Here is a 15,973-nt window from a genome sequence, read left to right as displayed (position 1 = left end):
TGGTAAAGAGGAAGGTCAAGGGAGTTAATCTAGGAATCGTTTTATTTTTGCCTTTAAGAATTCTACTTATGCATTGCTGAAGACAGTATTTTCCTCATAAATAACTAAATTTTAAACAAATGTTTCATTTAAATATTCTGTCAGAAAACTGGAATGTTGACAATAAAGCAATATATCCTGTATAAAGATACAATGTTCTCATACCTTGAGGTCCTTGATCTCCATCAGGTCCATCAATGCCTACACCAATAGCTCCTTTGTCTCCTCTGTCACCGTGATCACCTATATTGAGGTATTGTGACATAAAAATGATTTAAAATAACTTAACAAGATTCCAATAAATTTGAAATAATTTGAAATAAATTCTCCTAGTATAGTATTATAATAATGCCAATTATAATTTGTGTTAAAACACAAATGTTTAATACTACCTCTGATTTTTTGCTTTTACACTGCGTCCAGTTTTCATAGCATTTTACATTTGCTATTATTCTAAAGTCCTCTTCTGATGCCTCATTGTGATGTGGGGGTGACTCTATGTTCTCTTGAAACTATGCCAGTGAAGCATAAGCTCTGGCTGGTCCTTCCAAGCTGGAAAGGCATTGAATATGAGACCAACCTTATTCAGAGAGGCTCATCACAAGAAGTATGGCCACCAGATGATGATTTTTTTCTGACCGAAGTATCTAATGAAGATGCCTACTCTGGAATAGAGGAGCTGCTGATCTATGTTAGTGAAGGAATGTCCTCTCTGATGAAATACAGATCTTTTAATGTATTTAAACAGTGCTTCAGATAATTTCACTTACAGGAATAATTGTGGAATCCTACAAATGAGATACCTGTTTTAAGTGTGGTTTTAAGACATTTATTTCTATTCAGTGCTAGGAACCTAGCACTGGCACCTAATGGCACCTAATTGAAAATGCAGTGAAATAAGTAATACTACAAATGACCCACTGCTGTAAAAAGAGAGTCATAAATAAAAAAACTCTTTGGTCTTGGTGGTGGTGCTTCTGAGGAAGGCGGTTATCTAGTATTCTATCTCCAGAGGCAAGATGGAAGAATATACAAATGAGGTAAAATCTGAAGCACAGAGAACAAGGAGGCACTGAGATGTCACCAGAGGGCTTTAGGGTAGCCCCTTCATTGCCCTGGCATTGTGATTCAGTTCATGCATTGATTGAGGTGCATGACACTGTGCTGTAAGAGCAGCTATAATAGCTGTTTTTTATAGAGCGCTTACCTTGTGCCAGGCACTGTGCTAAATGATATACAATAACCTCATTTAGTCCTTACAACAGCCCTGGGTGGTAAATATTATTATTATCCCCATTTTACAGTATAAAAAACTGAGATTAAACAGAACTTAAGTGACCTACCCAGGGTTACATAAGCAGTAAGTGCCTGATGTAAAACTTAAGCTCTGGTCTTCCTGACTTCAGGCCCAGTGATTTATCCACTGAATACAAAAGTGGAAAAAGTGGTTCCTGCCCTCAAGGAGCTTACATTTTACTGAGAGGAAAGCATAAATACATACATACATACATACATAACACAGAGTATATGAAAGGGAAGGCACTAGCATCTGGAGGAGCTGAGAAAGGAATCCTGGAGGAAGAAGCACTTGGGCTGAGTCTTAAAGGGAGCCAGATTCTAAGAGTCTGAAGTCAGGAGGTAGAATATTTCCCATGGGGACAGGCAGTGCAAAGGCATAGAGATGGAAAACAGAACTTTGTGCTTAATGAACAGAAAGTAGCCCAGGGTGGCTAAACCATGGAGTGTGTGGAGGAGTAATATGTTAAAAGATTAGAAAGATAGAGATCAAGTTGTAAAGAAATTTAAATGCCAATCGAAAGTTTATACAGGGTGTCCCAAAAATCTTAGTCCCTGATTTAAGTATTAATAGCTTTATTAATTTTTAATGAGCTTTAGTAGCTTAACACTACATTGAATTTTAGGACACCCTATATTTAATCCTAGAGGCAAGGGGGGAGGGGAAAGAGAGGGACAGGCACAACAAGCTTTTTAGTGGGGTGAGGAGGGGGGAGGGTGATATTCGTTAAACCTACACTTTAGAAAAATCATTTTGGCAATTGCATGGAGAATGGAATGGAGTGAGAAGAGAGATGAAGCAGGCAGTCCCATTTAGAAAACTATTGCAGTAGTCTAGGCCAAAGGTAGTAAAATATCTGCGAGAGGTGTTGAAGAGAAAGAAATTACTGAACTTGGCAACAGAGTGGATATATCATGTGAAGGAGAAAAGAGTCAAGGATGAGGTTATGAAACTGGGTGACTGGAAGGATGGAAGTACCCTTAACAGTAATAGAGAAGTTTGGAAGAGGGGGGGAGGGGTTTGGGGAAAAGATGAGTTCTATTTTGGAAATGCTGGGTTTGAGATACTTATGGTACATCCAGTTCTAAATGCCCCATTTGGCAGTTGGTGATGTAGGTCTATAGCTTAAGAGAGAAACTAGGACTGGATAAATAGATCTAGGAATCATCCCATAGGATCTGATGAGATCATCAAGTTGAAAGCAGTATGGAAAGAGAAGAGAACCTAAGATGGTCCTAAAGGTCAGCCACAGTGAAGTAAATAAAAATCTAACAAAAAAATACTGCAAAAGAATAGATGTGGAGAACCAAGAAAACAGAACCTTTGGAAATCGAGAAGAAAGAGTGTCAAATGCTGCACAGAGGTAAAAAAAGAATAGGATTTGGAAAAAAGTCATTAAGAGATCATAGGTAATTTCTCGGGGAGAAGAATTTCAGTAGAATGCTGAGGTCAGGAGATACTGCTCAGAGGGTTAAGAATAGGGTGAAAAGAGAAGTCATGGAGGTATTGAGTACGGATACGTTCCCAGAGTTTTGCTGAAAAGAGGAAGAAAGATATAGGACAATATCTGGCAGACATGGTAGGATCTACTAAGGGTTTTTTGGTTTGTATTGTTTTGTTTTAAGGATGGAGGAGGGGGGCACATTTGTAGATAGCAGAGAAGAGCCAGTAGTTGGGGAAGAACTAAACTAGAGTGGGGATTATGGTTGGGGCAACGTGCCAGAGATGTAAAGGGACGCGATCAAGGGCACATGTAGAGGGGTCAGCTCTAACAAGTAGAAGGGCACCTCATCATAGACGGGATTGAAGGAGAAGATAGTGAGGGACGATGTCAGAGGGATGTGAGGACAAAGACAAAAAAGCAATGCATGTCCTTAAGGATTTCTATACATAGTACCCAACACTGAGAACCATTAAAGATGAGTGTTAAGTTTCAACTGTACTTTTCAAAACCTTACTGGAATATTGTGATAGTTATCTGTTTAGTAAGGCATCCTACTAAGCCAAGGGTTCTTAATCTCTTTTGTGTCTTAGACCTCTTTGGCAGTCTGGTGACGTCTCTGGACCACCTTCTTCAAATAACGTTTCTAAATGCATAACATAAAATACACAGGGTTATAAAGGAAGCTATCTCAACACCACTAAAATGCCATCAATGAAAATGTCTTCTGCCACTCCTCCTTCACACTTCTCACATGAAGAAGTGACTCTTCCCTTTACCAAGGCAAACCCCTTCACATACTCAAGTGATCCCATACCATCCTGTAGTGTTTAGTAAATTGCTTCCTCTATAATCCCCACTCATTTATCATCAATCCTGTCTACTGGCTGCTTGCTTACTGCCCACAAACATGCCTACATTTCTCTCATCCTCAAAAAAAACTTCAACTGATTTCTCTATCTCTGATAGCTCCATCCTATATGTTATCACCCTTTTATGACTAAACTCCTTGAGAAGACTGTCTACAAAGTGTCTTCACTTCCATTCTTCTAACTTTCTTCTCAGCTCTCTTCAGTCTGGCTTCCACCCTCATTATCCTGTTGAAATTTACCAACAATCTTTTAATTGCTGCATCTAATGGCTTTTTCTTAATACTTATCCTTCTTGATCTCTGCATTTTTGATGCTGTCAATCACTCTCTTCTCCTTGATACTCTTTTCTCCCTAGTTTTTGTGACACTTCTTTCCCTAGGTCTCCTACCTAATGGTTAGGCTAGCTTAAAACCACACAAAGATTTTTGAGACACCCTGTACAATTTCACTTGTTGATCTCATCAACTTCTATGGATTCAAATATTTATGAATATGATTCTCAGATTTATTTATCCAGCCCTAACCTCTCTTATGACCTTCAGTCTCACATCAGTTGCCAATTAGACATCTTTAATTGGATATCTTGTGGACATCTTAAGCTCAACATGTCCAAAACTGAGCTTGTTATCTTTCCACCCAAACCCTCCTTTCCTCCAAATTTCCCTATTATTGTTAACATCCAGTCACCAAGCTTCAAAACTTAGCTGTCGGGATGGCTAGGTGGCTCAGTGAATAGAGCACCGGCCCTGGAGTCAGGAGGACCTGAGTTCAAATCCAGCCTCAGACACTTAACTAGCCATGTGACTTTGGGCAAGTCATTTAACCTCAATTGCCCCTCCAAAAAGCAAAACAACAACAATAACAACAACCTTAGATGTCATTCATTCTCTCCCTCATCCCCATACTCAATCAATTGCCAAGTCTTGTCATTTCTACCCTTGTAGTATCTCTAGACACCCCCTTCTCTCCATTCAGACTGATACTATCCTGGTACAGGCCCTCATCAGTTCATACCTGGACTACTGCAGTAGTCTGCTGGTGGGTCTCCCTGCCTCAAACCTCTCTCCCTACTCCAAAATTTATCTTCCTAAAGCACATGTCTAGCACACTGCCCTCCCCACATCCAAACAATACGAGTGGCTTCCTATTGCTTCCAAGATAAAATGTAAAATTCTCAGTTTGACTTATAAAGCCTTCGATTAACTGGCTCATTCCTACCTTTCTAGTCTTCTTACACCTTACATCTCTTACATACTCTGTGATTCAATGGTAATAGCCTTGAACACAAAATTCCGTCTCCTCACTGTGCATTTTCACTGGCTTTCCCCTTTGCCTGGAACTCTTTCCATCTTCATCTCTATCTCCTAGCTCCCCTTGCTTCCTTCAAATCTCAACTAAAATTACACATTCAAGAAGCCTTACCTAATCCTCTTTAATACTAGAGTCTTCCTTTTGTTGGTTATTATCATTTTATTATTATCCCCCAAAACATATATGTGTGTATAATATATACACACATATTATATATACACATGTGATATACATATGTATGTGTGTGTGTATACACACACACACAGTTGTTTGTGTGTTGTCTCTCCTGTTAGACTGTAGGTTCCTTGAGTGCATGAGCTATCTTTTGCCTTTGTACCACAACACTTAGCATTGTGCCTGCTTTGTACCAGGCACTTAATTAATACTAATTGACTGAATCATATCAAAATATGTTATCAAAATATTTAGGCTGATAGTTATAATGCATATGATTCAGAAAACCTTTGTTAAAATACTTAATAATAAAAACAAAGAGGCTGAACTACATATGATTGACAAAATGAGTTGCTTAATATTGTTTGTCCCCTAGGATTGGCATTCCTAAATCACTAAAAAGAAATTCTAAAATATTTCCTAAATATGCTATAATATTACTTTTTTTAATGTTTAATGTGAAAAACAAAAAAAAAATGCAAGGGAAATTTGTTTTTTGGAAAGTAATTCTGTATTTTCTAATCCTGAAAATTTTTGCCTTTGAAAAAATTACATAAGTATCTTTCAGAAATAAATCTGAGTTATGTATGCTACCTGGGGCCATGTTTTAAAATGAAAAAGTCCTTTAAATTAACTGTGAGTTTAGTTTACATATACAACTGATTTTGCAGTGATAAAATGAGGTAAACTTTAAGGACCATTTTAAAATGAGGAATTCAAAAATTCCACTATTTCAAATTGTTTTGCATTGTTATATTCTTCCTATGTTAAGATCTCCTACATTCAGAGTTTTTCTAAGAAAAAGGAGTCCTAAATCATATTCTTTGGACTACATATCAGTGGTAGTATCCAGTATTAGTTTTCTTTCCTACTCTAGACGTACATAAAAAAAAAAACAACAACAAAGTACCATCAACAAGATCTAAGTTCAAATGCCACCTGAGATACTTACTAAATGTGAGGCCCTGGGCAAGTCACTTAACTTCTGTCTGCTTCAGTTTCCTCAACTGTAAAATGGGGATAATTACAGTACCTACTTCCCAGGGTTGGTGTAAGGCTCAAATGAGATGATGTTGTAAAGCACTTAGCACAGTGCTTAGCACCCAATAGGATCTACATAATGCTAGCTATTATTATTAATATACATATATACATATGTATATATTCTATTTTCATGTTTTATTTGTTTGAATTAAAACTTCCTTAGTTCGTCACAATCCTAGTGTGTATTAGGAAATTCAATATCATTTCTAAATATAGTTTACATATGAATTTCCTAGTCTTACTTTATCTGACAAGGATCTAGGTTTATTCAATATTCATATATTGACAATTGTAACTAAAACATAAACTAATCAGTGATTAACTTTCAAAATAGGGATGGGGTATGGAACTATGATTGCAACAGTATAGGTAATTCCCAGGGTAGGAAATTCCCTCTATAAATGCAATTGGCACCTTCTCTTCATGTCTTAGCTGCTTAGCTAGAGCACTGAGAAGTTAAGTGACTTGACCAGGGTCACAGTATGTGTCAGAGCCAGGACCAAAACCCAGGATTTCCTGGCTTTGAAACTCTATCTACCCACTGTGCCATGATGCTTCTGGTCTCCAAAGTAGAATTCACATCAGGATTCTTCAAAGAATATCTTAATTATTTTTCCCTATTTTGTGGAACTTTGTCCTTGTTTTATTGATTAATTCATCTTTTAGATTTTTCCCCAGATGATTTCCTCACAAAATATCATTCTGATGTGATCCTGCAGTTATTTTCCCCCAATGCTTAAGATGCAAGGAATTTATTTGAATTTTTTTTTTTGGCTTTTTTTTGGAGAGCAATTGGGGTTAAGGGACTTGCCCAAAGTCACATGGCTAAAAAGTGTGTCAAGTGTCTGAGGCCAGATTTGAACTCAGGTCCTCCTGACTCCAGGGTCAGTGCTCTATTCACTGCGCCACCTAGCCACACCCCCTTCAAAGAATTTATAAACTAGATGGCATGTTTCTCTCATTTTATGTAGCTGTTAAATTAGTTCTGTAATGCTAAACCTTGAAAGAAATAGGTTAGCAGAGAGGAATGAAGAAGGCAGTTCAGGCTGGGGAGCTTTCTGAATAAAGATCAGAAGTCAGGCACATGGTTGTTTTGGTTTGACTAGAATTATTCCAAACCACTAATTTAAAAGAAATAGTGATTTCTTCCTCTATGTTTTTCATCAGCTCTGACAAACTCTTGGTTCCCTTGTTTATGGGTTATTCAGACCCCTAATCTCATTTTTGGTCTTCTTTTGTTCTTTTAGTACCTCTACCTGAAAATATCTCGGGTCCAGGAAATGAGTGAAATGAAAGAAAGAGCAATCTGGAACAATTTGGTGTAATTCTGATTTGAGACGAACAGTTAAAATTGGGAGGGTCCACAATGGAATTTACAATATCAGTACAGCTACAAAAACTCACCTCTGGGACCTGGATCTCCTAGCTCTCCAGTTGGACCTCGATACCCAGGTGGCCCACGAGCACCAGGATGGCCAATAGATCCTGATGGACCTGGAGGGCCTGGGGGACCAGCTGGACCAGGTCGGCCAATTGATCCAGGAGTTAGAGGCTTCCTTAAGTTAGCAGCTAACTGTGCAATTTGTTCTTTTTTGGGGGGAGGGGTAGAAAACGGGAGAAAATGTCACTTTTGTTAGGTATCACATATAGAAGAGAATTCATGTATGCATTATCACAGATATTTTTAGAAAAAACATGAAAATTGTGTCCAGTCTTTTAAGAGCCAGAGTCAGTGTTATATTAAGAAATTTCTCCTTTAAAGAAAGAAATGTTTCATGTTTTTTCTTTAAATCACACAACCCAAACTAGTTTCCTTTTATGAATAGCACAAACACCTTTCAATAGAATTAGTGACAGGGCTAAAAAAGACTTTCACTGGTCATCTAATTCATTTCCAGATAAATTATGTCTACTCCACATATAATATAGTATTGTCTTAAAATCAACTAAGACAACCTCTGGAACTGGAGCAGAGATACACAAGTGAAACTAATTTTCTACTATTTCTTTTACATCAGGACTTGAGTATTTTCTGAGGCCCCTCCTGTAACCCTCCCAATAACTACATCCCTGCCTCAAGTCCAATCACTATGGTAACAATAGCAATGATGATAATGGTGGTGATGATGACACTATTATTACCACCTTACCTTTGTTTAACAGTTTACAGTTTTCAAAGCACTTACATGTACATTCTCTCATTTGATAAACTCAATACCCTGAGGTAAGAAGGAGCCCTGCGGTAGTTCTTTCCCTTCCCCTCTTCCCACCCCTGTGCCCACCAGTAGTGCTAGCAAAATTATCTTCCCTTCACTCCTCTCAGTTACCAGCTTATACACAAGCAGAAACAGGACAGGGAGTGAGGTTTTTTTGATACCCAACTAGTCTGTATTTTGTTAAAGAAGTGAAAAGAAGTGTAGGTGGAAATCTGTACTTTATATAATTGTTCATATCCTAGTACTTACCATTAATCATTCCTCCACACAGTTCCCTTATATGTTGTTCACTGGCTTCTTTACCCTGAAATCACCAATTTTTTTTAAATTTTTTTAAATTTTTTATCAGATCACAGATAATCTGTTTGGTACCCAGGGCACAATTCAATTGGATCAATAACCTCTGATCGTGTAAAGGATCCCGTGTGTGTGTGTGTGTGTGTGTGTGTGTGTGTGTGTCTGGTTCAAGTGGGTTTAATCCTGACCCCCACACCTCATATATAAAGTCAGTGAACACTCAGATTCCAATATGTATCTTTTAAGAAAGGGCAAAAAGAATACTTACAGGAACCCCAGGCTTTCCAGTAATTCCAGGGACACCTTGAACTCCTTGGAAGCCCGCTGGACCAGGATGACCTGGGAGCCCTTGGACACCAGTGGTACCATTAGGACCTTGAATACCTTTAGGGCCCAGCTCTCCTCTACTACCTGACTAAAAAAAAAAAAAAAAAGGAAAAGGAAAAAAAACAAACCCAGAAAGAATGGGGGAATCAGAACTAGAATTTACAAACTATTTTTTAATGTTTGCATGTCTGTTTGCGAAATATTCCTTTGCAGACTTTTTGCAAATACTTTTCTGAATATAAACAAAAGCTTAGAAAATGTCTTTTATATCAAGCACTCATCGGAATTTACAAGTGCTTTATAGCTAATGCCCATAAAACGTGCTTATCAGCAATTGTTCTTATCATGGATGCTGACAACTGTTTGCTGAACACCTACCATGTGCTACATATTCTAAGCCTCTGACACCTTTTTGTTGTTGTTTTAATTTTATTTTAAAAAATTATTTTTAGTTCCAGATTCTCTCCCCCCACCTTTCCCCTTGAGAGGGCAAGAAATATGACACCCTTGGGGCAGCCAGGTAGCACAGAGAGTAAGAGCACCGGCTCCAGTGTCAGAACGACCTGGAGATCGAATCCCGGGCTCAGACACTTAGCACCCACCCAGAAACACCTGGAGTATAACCTTGAGCAAGTTACTTAACCCCAATTGCTTAGGGGCGGCCAGGTGGCTCAGCGAATAAGAGCACCAGCTCCAGTGTTGGGATGACCTGGGGAGCAAATCTGGGCTCAGATACTCAGCACCACACCCAGAAATAACTGGCCGTGTAACCTTGAGCAAGTTACTTAACCCCGATTGCTTAAAAAAAAAATATGACACCCATTAAGGGCAGTCAGTGGTCTAATCCCAATCACTCCCATTTCCCTAAATAATTTCCCATCTTGGCTTTGTTTATTTTGGATTGGTTTATATTCAAACAGCCACTTAACTGTGGCATTTTGGAAAATAATAAACCATAAATTCCTGTCCTTAGGAGAATTAAGCAAAAGGCAGGTAGCAGGTTAAGTATAATCTCTCCCTCCTCCTGGAACCACTCTTAAAAAAAAGAACCATCTTAAAACTCAGGAGATGATAGAATCATTGGAGATGGTCCTTATACAATCAAATCAGAAGTTCCCCAGAGATATGATAAACATATGTATTCTGAAACTTTCCAAGTTCAAATCTTTGACAATTACTTACCTCTCCTTTCTGTCCAACAGGACCATTAGGACCCTGGGGAAATAAAAAGAGGAAAGTGGAGGCTAAGGGAGGAAGAAGAGTTAACGTTTACAAAGTTGCCTTTTTTATTAGCTAGAAGCCACTAACGTACCAATTGAGTAGAAGCACATGAACCTAGTTATAGCCATGTTGTCTTTTAAAAAGTACACTGAATTGATACTTCTGCCTATATTTTCCAGTCATTTCATGATATGAACATATACTTAAAAGTCACACTAGGGGTGGCTAGGTGGTGCAGTGAATAGAGCACCAGCCCTGGAGTCAGGAGAACATGAGTTCAAATCTGGCCTCAGACACTTAACACAAAAACTAGCCTGTGATCTTGGGCAAGTCACTTAACCCCAATTACCCTCCAAAAAGCAAAAAAAAAAAGTCATGTTGGACTCCCTAGCACTTCAAGGCTATGTGGTTTCGGGGCATATTCCCTTCTCTGATAAAGCATTGTAAACAATATGTCTGTTAGGTAGTTATTTGATTATAGAGATGGATTTAAAAGTCAAACTAACAGTAGACTTGGTCTCTACTTACAAGAGGGAGTAAAAAAAAGGTATGACTTGTTTAAGATAGACTATTCTTCAATGTAACCATCACTTTCATCATTAATATAATTCAATAAAGTATAAGGTTTCCTAACTTACAGTCAGTGATTTTCTCACTAGTCTCCCTTCCTTCTGTCCTCAGCAGCTAAGGGGAATTCAAACTCAAATCCTCAAGTGCTATAAAGAATCTTTATGTTTCTAATTACTTAGCCTTGAAAAAGTAATTACACTTATAAGGTATGGGCCCAAGATCTTGAAAATTCAGTGTGTTGTGATGAGGCTATAATAAGTGCATGAAGGTAAAGAAACTTATCTATTTCATCCAAAGACACAGAGGAAATTTAACGACAATCTTTGAAACACCAATTATTTTAAAGCTGGATAGATATTCTGAAATCCATATTAGGACCATAATTGTTAACTTTGGGAGCACTGGACTGGATAAATCATTGTCCTCATGACCAGAAACAGATCAGCTGAATTCTTCTTGGTTACACAGTAAGTAGCCAGTGGGGGTTACATACCTTTTAACCTTCAGAATGGGCCAACAAAGCATGTGCAAAAAATATTTCTTTTATTTCATGGAACACTTAACCAGAATTTATGGATTTTTGCCCATAACAAGAGAATCCTTTCTTACAACTAAAATTGCTTACTTGGGTTAACTTAGTTAACTCAATGAGTTAACTCATTGACCCCTCTATATTGAATAGTTATTTCTACAGTGAAAAGAAATAGGGAGCCTAACTTAGGCTTTTCACTTTGGAAAAATTTATACCATCAGGGAAACATCATTTCAGTGTTGTGATAATTTACTAAAGTACCTCTATTATCTGCTTTATCACAATGTGGTTCTCAAAGGCAACATTTGCCATTGTGAAAGCAAAGGTTACACCACGTCTTGGCGTGCCATAAATGCTTCACATATAGGTTCACCACTCTATGTCTCAGGACTAGCCTAGTCAGGAGGGTTATCATCAGAAGACTGATGGCGGATTTTTTTTTTTGGCCACTACAATTTAAGAAGCCCTCCACTAAGGCATGACAAAGTTTCTTTATGTGTGAGTGGGTGGAGCAACCTCCACTGCTGTAACTGCAGGTCTTTTGAAAGACTAAAATTTTGTTCACCAAGAATAGCTTGAAACCTACTGGATCCTCTACTTTCCATTCCTAGGACCTGTTCCATTATACCTAGTACAGTTGTCCACTAAAAAGAAATGGTGCTGCTCATCATGATTTATTGTTACTGCCCATTGTGAATTTCTGTGTTCTTATACTCAGAGTTCTTCCTTTTGAATTCTCATCTAGAAATTCCAAATTTCCCATTTAGAGTTCCCATTGGACTTGTAATGCTTCTATTGCTGTTGGATTTTAAAGATGGATTTAATCAAACATACCAGTTCTCCTTTGTCCCCAGGAAGACCATCAGCTCCAGCAATACCCTGAAAATGACATGCTTCATATTAACAGACTAGACCATTTAGAGGAATGGTCATCACTCTCACCTGAACTCTCTGATTTTAAGGAATTGAATCATTTTCACAGAACAAACTTAGTACAAACCAAGGTCAATAGCAGCTCATTCTCTGTAAGGCATAAACACAGAGTATTTGACAATGCATGTCCTCTAACATGATACCATTTTACCAGGCCATTTTCTAGCTAAATTAGTTGGTGACCAGTTAGCTTAGATTTTTATTGTTTCAGATTTGGGAAAATTTGAGTTACATCAAGTACATCTGTCATTGCTATTGCTACTTAACCAGTTAGGAGTGGGCTAGGATTTCAAACCCAAATCTCCCAATCTCTTGCATGTACAAAGCTAAAGGATCTGAACTTTATTCAGGGAGTCTGAAGGCAGGATTAGCAAGTTGCAGCTGAGGACCAGGAGAGACAAGCACAAAATTTTCCCACAAAGGAATGAAGGGAGAAAAATCTGTACACATTAGAAGCAACTTAGTTCTTCCCTCCCTGTTTCTACTGTACTCTCCCAATTTGTCCTTTTGAGCTAAGAAGAGATGATTTAGAAATCACTAATGACAATGGAGGCATTAAACTTAAAAAAAAAAAACATACCAAACAATTTCTACCTCTGTCCCCAAATCAATGGCTATGTGTGTCATTGCGGAATTTTTTTTTCTGTGAATGTTTTAGACAAGCTGACCACTGAGGTAATTTCCAACTCTGAAATTCTATGATTCTATGAACATTTATTTTAATTTACCAAAGTGAAAACCAAATCTCTAGCTTAAGAGATAAGCATCCCTAATAGTTCTGCATCAGTCATAACCTTTTCTCCTTGTCCTCTCTCCCAAATCATCATTTTGGACACTGAATGTTCAGTTCTGTTTGTCAGTTATAGCTAATGAATCTCCTATTTGGTTGTCTCACCAAATCTTTATTGGTCATTCTGGAGATAAAGAAGTCCCCTTTTTCAGTGAGCAGTAGTCCACAGATGGAGCCAGAACATGGACCACAGGAAGAGAGGGGAAAAAGAAAGCCAACCAAGCACACAAGAAGATAAAAATGCCCATAGTTCATTTATTATCTATTCTTATAAAATGTCACTCCTATTCCACTACACAAATTACCCAAAATTGAGTCTCAATTTGTTAAGAAAGTCACTACAATCCAGTTCTCACGAAAACTTTCCTCAGACTCAGGAAATTCAGTTAAATGAACTACGAAAAGAAATAGTGAAGTGTTCTGGGAGAGTAGTTATCTAGTTGAAAAACAGTGCAGTGTTTATACTGAATAAAGACATCCTTCCAAATGAAGCATGGTTTACAGCAATGGTCTCAATTCCAATATGAGCCATATTATAGAATCATGAGAATGTTATAGGTTTGCTCAGTTGTTAAAGACTGGAGATGATGAAGCCAGAGCTGCAGTTTAAATCTGGATATGGGAATGGCTGAATCAGTCTTTCTCCACCACTGGAGGATCACAACTGCTGTCAACAAATAGGCTGTCATCTTTGCATATAAAGGACAGCTCCTTTATTGGATCAATGAAAGTTTCCTAATCATACCATGAGAGGGCGTCTGCCACTAAGGTGTAACTATAGAAACCCTAAGTACATAGTATCTAGCTTGCATCATCATCGATTTCTGTATTCTTTCTATTACAGGGGATTGCAGCAACTGATCTCAAGATGGATATTTCCACTGGAACTGAAGCCTGAAATCACTGTTTAAATATGATCAGCACATGGTATTTTTGCAAAACAGTGAAATCTGAAATAGTCTAATCCCAATAGGATGTTACCATGTCTGTCAATATAAAATGAATCTGCTCTTGTACTGGAAATCAAACAAAAACAGAAGCAGCTGAAGCAGCATCTCCATTATCAGTAGAAACATCTAGCATTTTCCTTGGGTGAAGTCATGAATTTTAAGCTATTTCTGTGGCATAAAGAACCACAGGAGCTTCTAAATTTGTTTAGCGCAACCCTCAAGCATCTTCCTTTGCTGCCTGTATGGAAGTGATTCTGGACTTTCGAAGGGTATAACAACAAAACACAAGGTCTAGTGGTTGAAAGAATTAATGTTCAAACTTGTGGGATACATAGGCATGCTGCCTAAGGCACCTACCTAAGTGTACAGAAGCTTATCACTGAAAGGATGACCACAGGTGATGGATTTTCGTGGCTACAGTTTATAAAACACCTACTGAATGGTGGAGGGCTGTACTCAGCATCGATGGAGGACAGATAGGCTCTGATGAAATCATAAGCCTTCTACAGTTAGAGAAAAGACTAGGAACTGGACCATTCCTTTTATATTTTCACTGAGATAGTAAGCAGAAATATCCCTCTTTAAGATTGTTTTAAGGCTCCCCAAAACACAGCCCAAAACCATAACAGCTGCCCCAGTGATCCAGGTATCAACCTAACAGTAAGTGGGAAACCTCTGTTTTGGAAAAAGTCCAAGCTTTAACGTGGTCATTTAAGTTCAAACATTTTCCCCCATGAGGGTGACTTGCAATAATTTATGTTCCAACAGCAGTACATTCTTTCTACAGGTGGTAAAGTTCAGAGGAAAATTCAATAAGCCAAATAGGTGACATTCACTGTACTCATCCCAAGTGAGATAACTGGTATATCTCGAGGGACTGGAGTATCACCTGAAGAGCCAAGTGTGAATTACAAACCAGCTCAGAGTCAGAGAGGATGAAGAAATCTCCTGTTCTTCATGGAGAAGCCTGAGGGGCACAAACTGGAAAAAAAAATGGAGCTTCTTTTCTATTTTTTGGGGGGGGGGTAATTTTTTTTTTTACTACGTCAGTAGGAATTGTATCTAATCTAAAATATGTGCCCTAAACACTCTCTCCCCCTTCTTGCCTCCTGAGTGATGACAAACAGGGAACTCAGCTGCTCTACTCACCTGGTTTCCTTTGGGACCCATAGCTCCTCCTGGGCCCTGTGGAGAGGAAGAAAGAGCAGCTGAGCTGAGGAATGACACCATTCCTAATGTGTTAAAGGCATTGTCACTGAGCCAGGAGCTGCACTCACAGTCAGTGAGGTGGCCTCAGACCACAGAGCCCTGAGACCTTGCTGTTCAATATGCAGTTTATGTTCACAGGGGATTACAATAAGATTTAAGGAAGTATTTGAGTTATTGGGGGTGATTCCTTCCCTTTTCCTTTTTAATGCAAAGACCAAACATGTTCATTCTTTTTCCTGTAAATAAAAAGGAAAGACAAAAATTTCGTATAATGATCATTAACATGAAGTTGAATAATTATGTCTTTTAACTAAACTTCCCAGGAGAACTTGGCTCATATGGCTGTGTCTTCTTGAATGAAAGCAGTTATTGATATGTTCCTAAGCTTAGCAACCATCCTGCCTCTCTGGGCTTCTATGTCATCTCATCTAGGGGCCCCTGGAGCTTTGGGGTAGATTTTCCCAACCTCTGGAATGTCTAGCTTTTAGGTTAACAAAGGGTCTACTGTCCTAACTGCACAGGGCATTGACTTCTACTGAACTTCCACCTTTAAGTATGAATCAAATTCTGAAGCATGAACTTCCCTCCATTTCCCCACTTGTCTGCCACGATATACTGGGAAATAAGTGTGTCTATGTTCAGAGTGGGTCCACAGGGTCCCAAAAAGACATTCTTTTAAAAGAAAGGGACATTTTATTCAGTGGGGGAAAGGGAATTCAGGTGTCAGAATTACTCTGCAATGCTCGTGGG

General features: G+C 38.4%; 1 protein-coding gene across 1 annotated transcript in view; it reads right to left on the bottom strand.

The window, feature by feature from the left end:
• The window catches only part of COL9A3 (collagen type IX alpha 3 chain), a 58,772-nt gene that overhangs the window by 1,410 nt on the left and 41,389 nt on the right, over window positions 1-15,973 (bottom strand). The window contains exons 25-31 of the mRNA XM_069072562.1: window positions 15,164-15,199; window positions 12,176-12,220; window positions 10,201-10,233; window positions 8,960-9,106; window positions 8,644-8,698; window positions 7,583-7,765; window positions 205-282 (exon numbers count right to left, since the gene is read on the bottom strand). Of these exons, the coding sequence (XP_068928663.1) occupies window positions 205-282; window positions 7,583-7,765; window positions 8,644-8,698; window positions 8,960-9,106; window positions 10,201-10,233; window positions 12,176-12,220; window positions 15,164-15,199 (577 nt within the window). The remainder of the gene's footprint in view (window positions 1-204; window positions 283-7,582; window positions 7,766-8,643; window positions 8,699-8,959; window positions 9,107-10,200; window positions 10,234-12,175; window positions 12,221-15,163; window positions 15,200-15,973) is intronic.

The sequence above is a fragment of the Petaurus breviceps genome, unplaced genomic scaffold (assembly GCF_028583685.1).
Source record: "Petaurus breviceps papuanus isolate PSGF00001 unplaced genomic scaffold, PetGlider_PUasm1.0 90847, whole genome shotgun sequence".
Classification (NCBI taxonomy): Eukaryota; Metazoa; Chordata; class Mammalia; order Diprotodontia; family Petauridae; genus Petaurus; species Petaurus breviceps.
The sequence above is the reverse complement of the archived record's forward strand: the minus strand, read 5'-3'. Positions and strand labels throughout refer to the sequence as shown.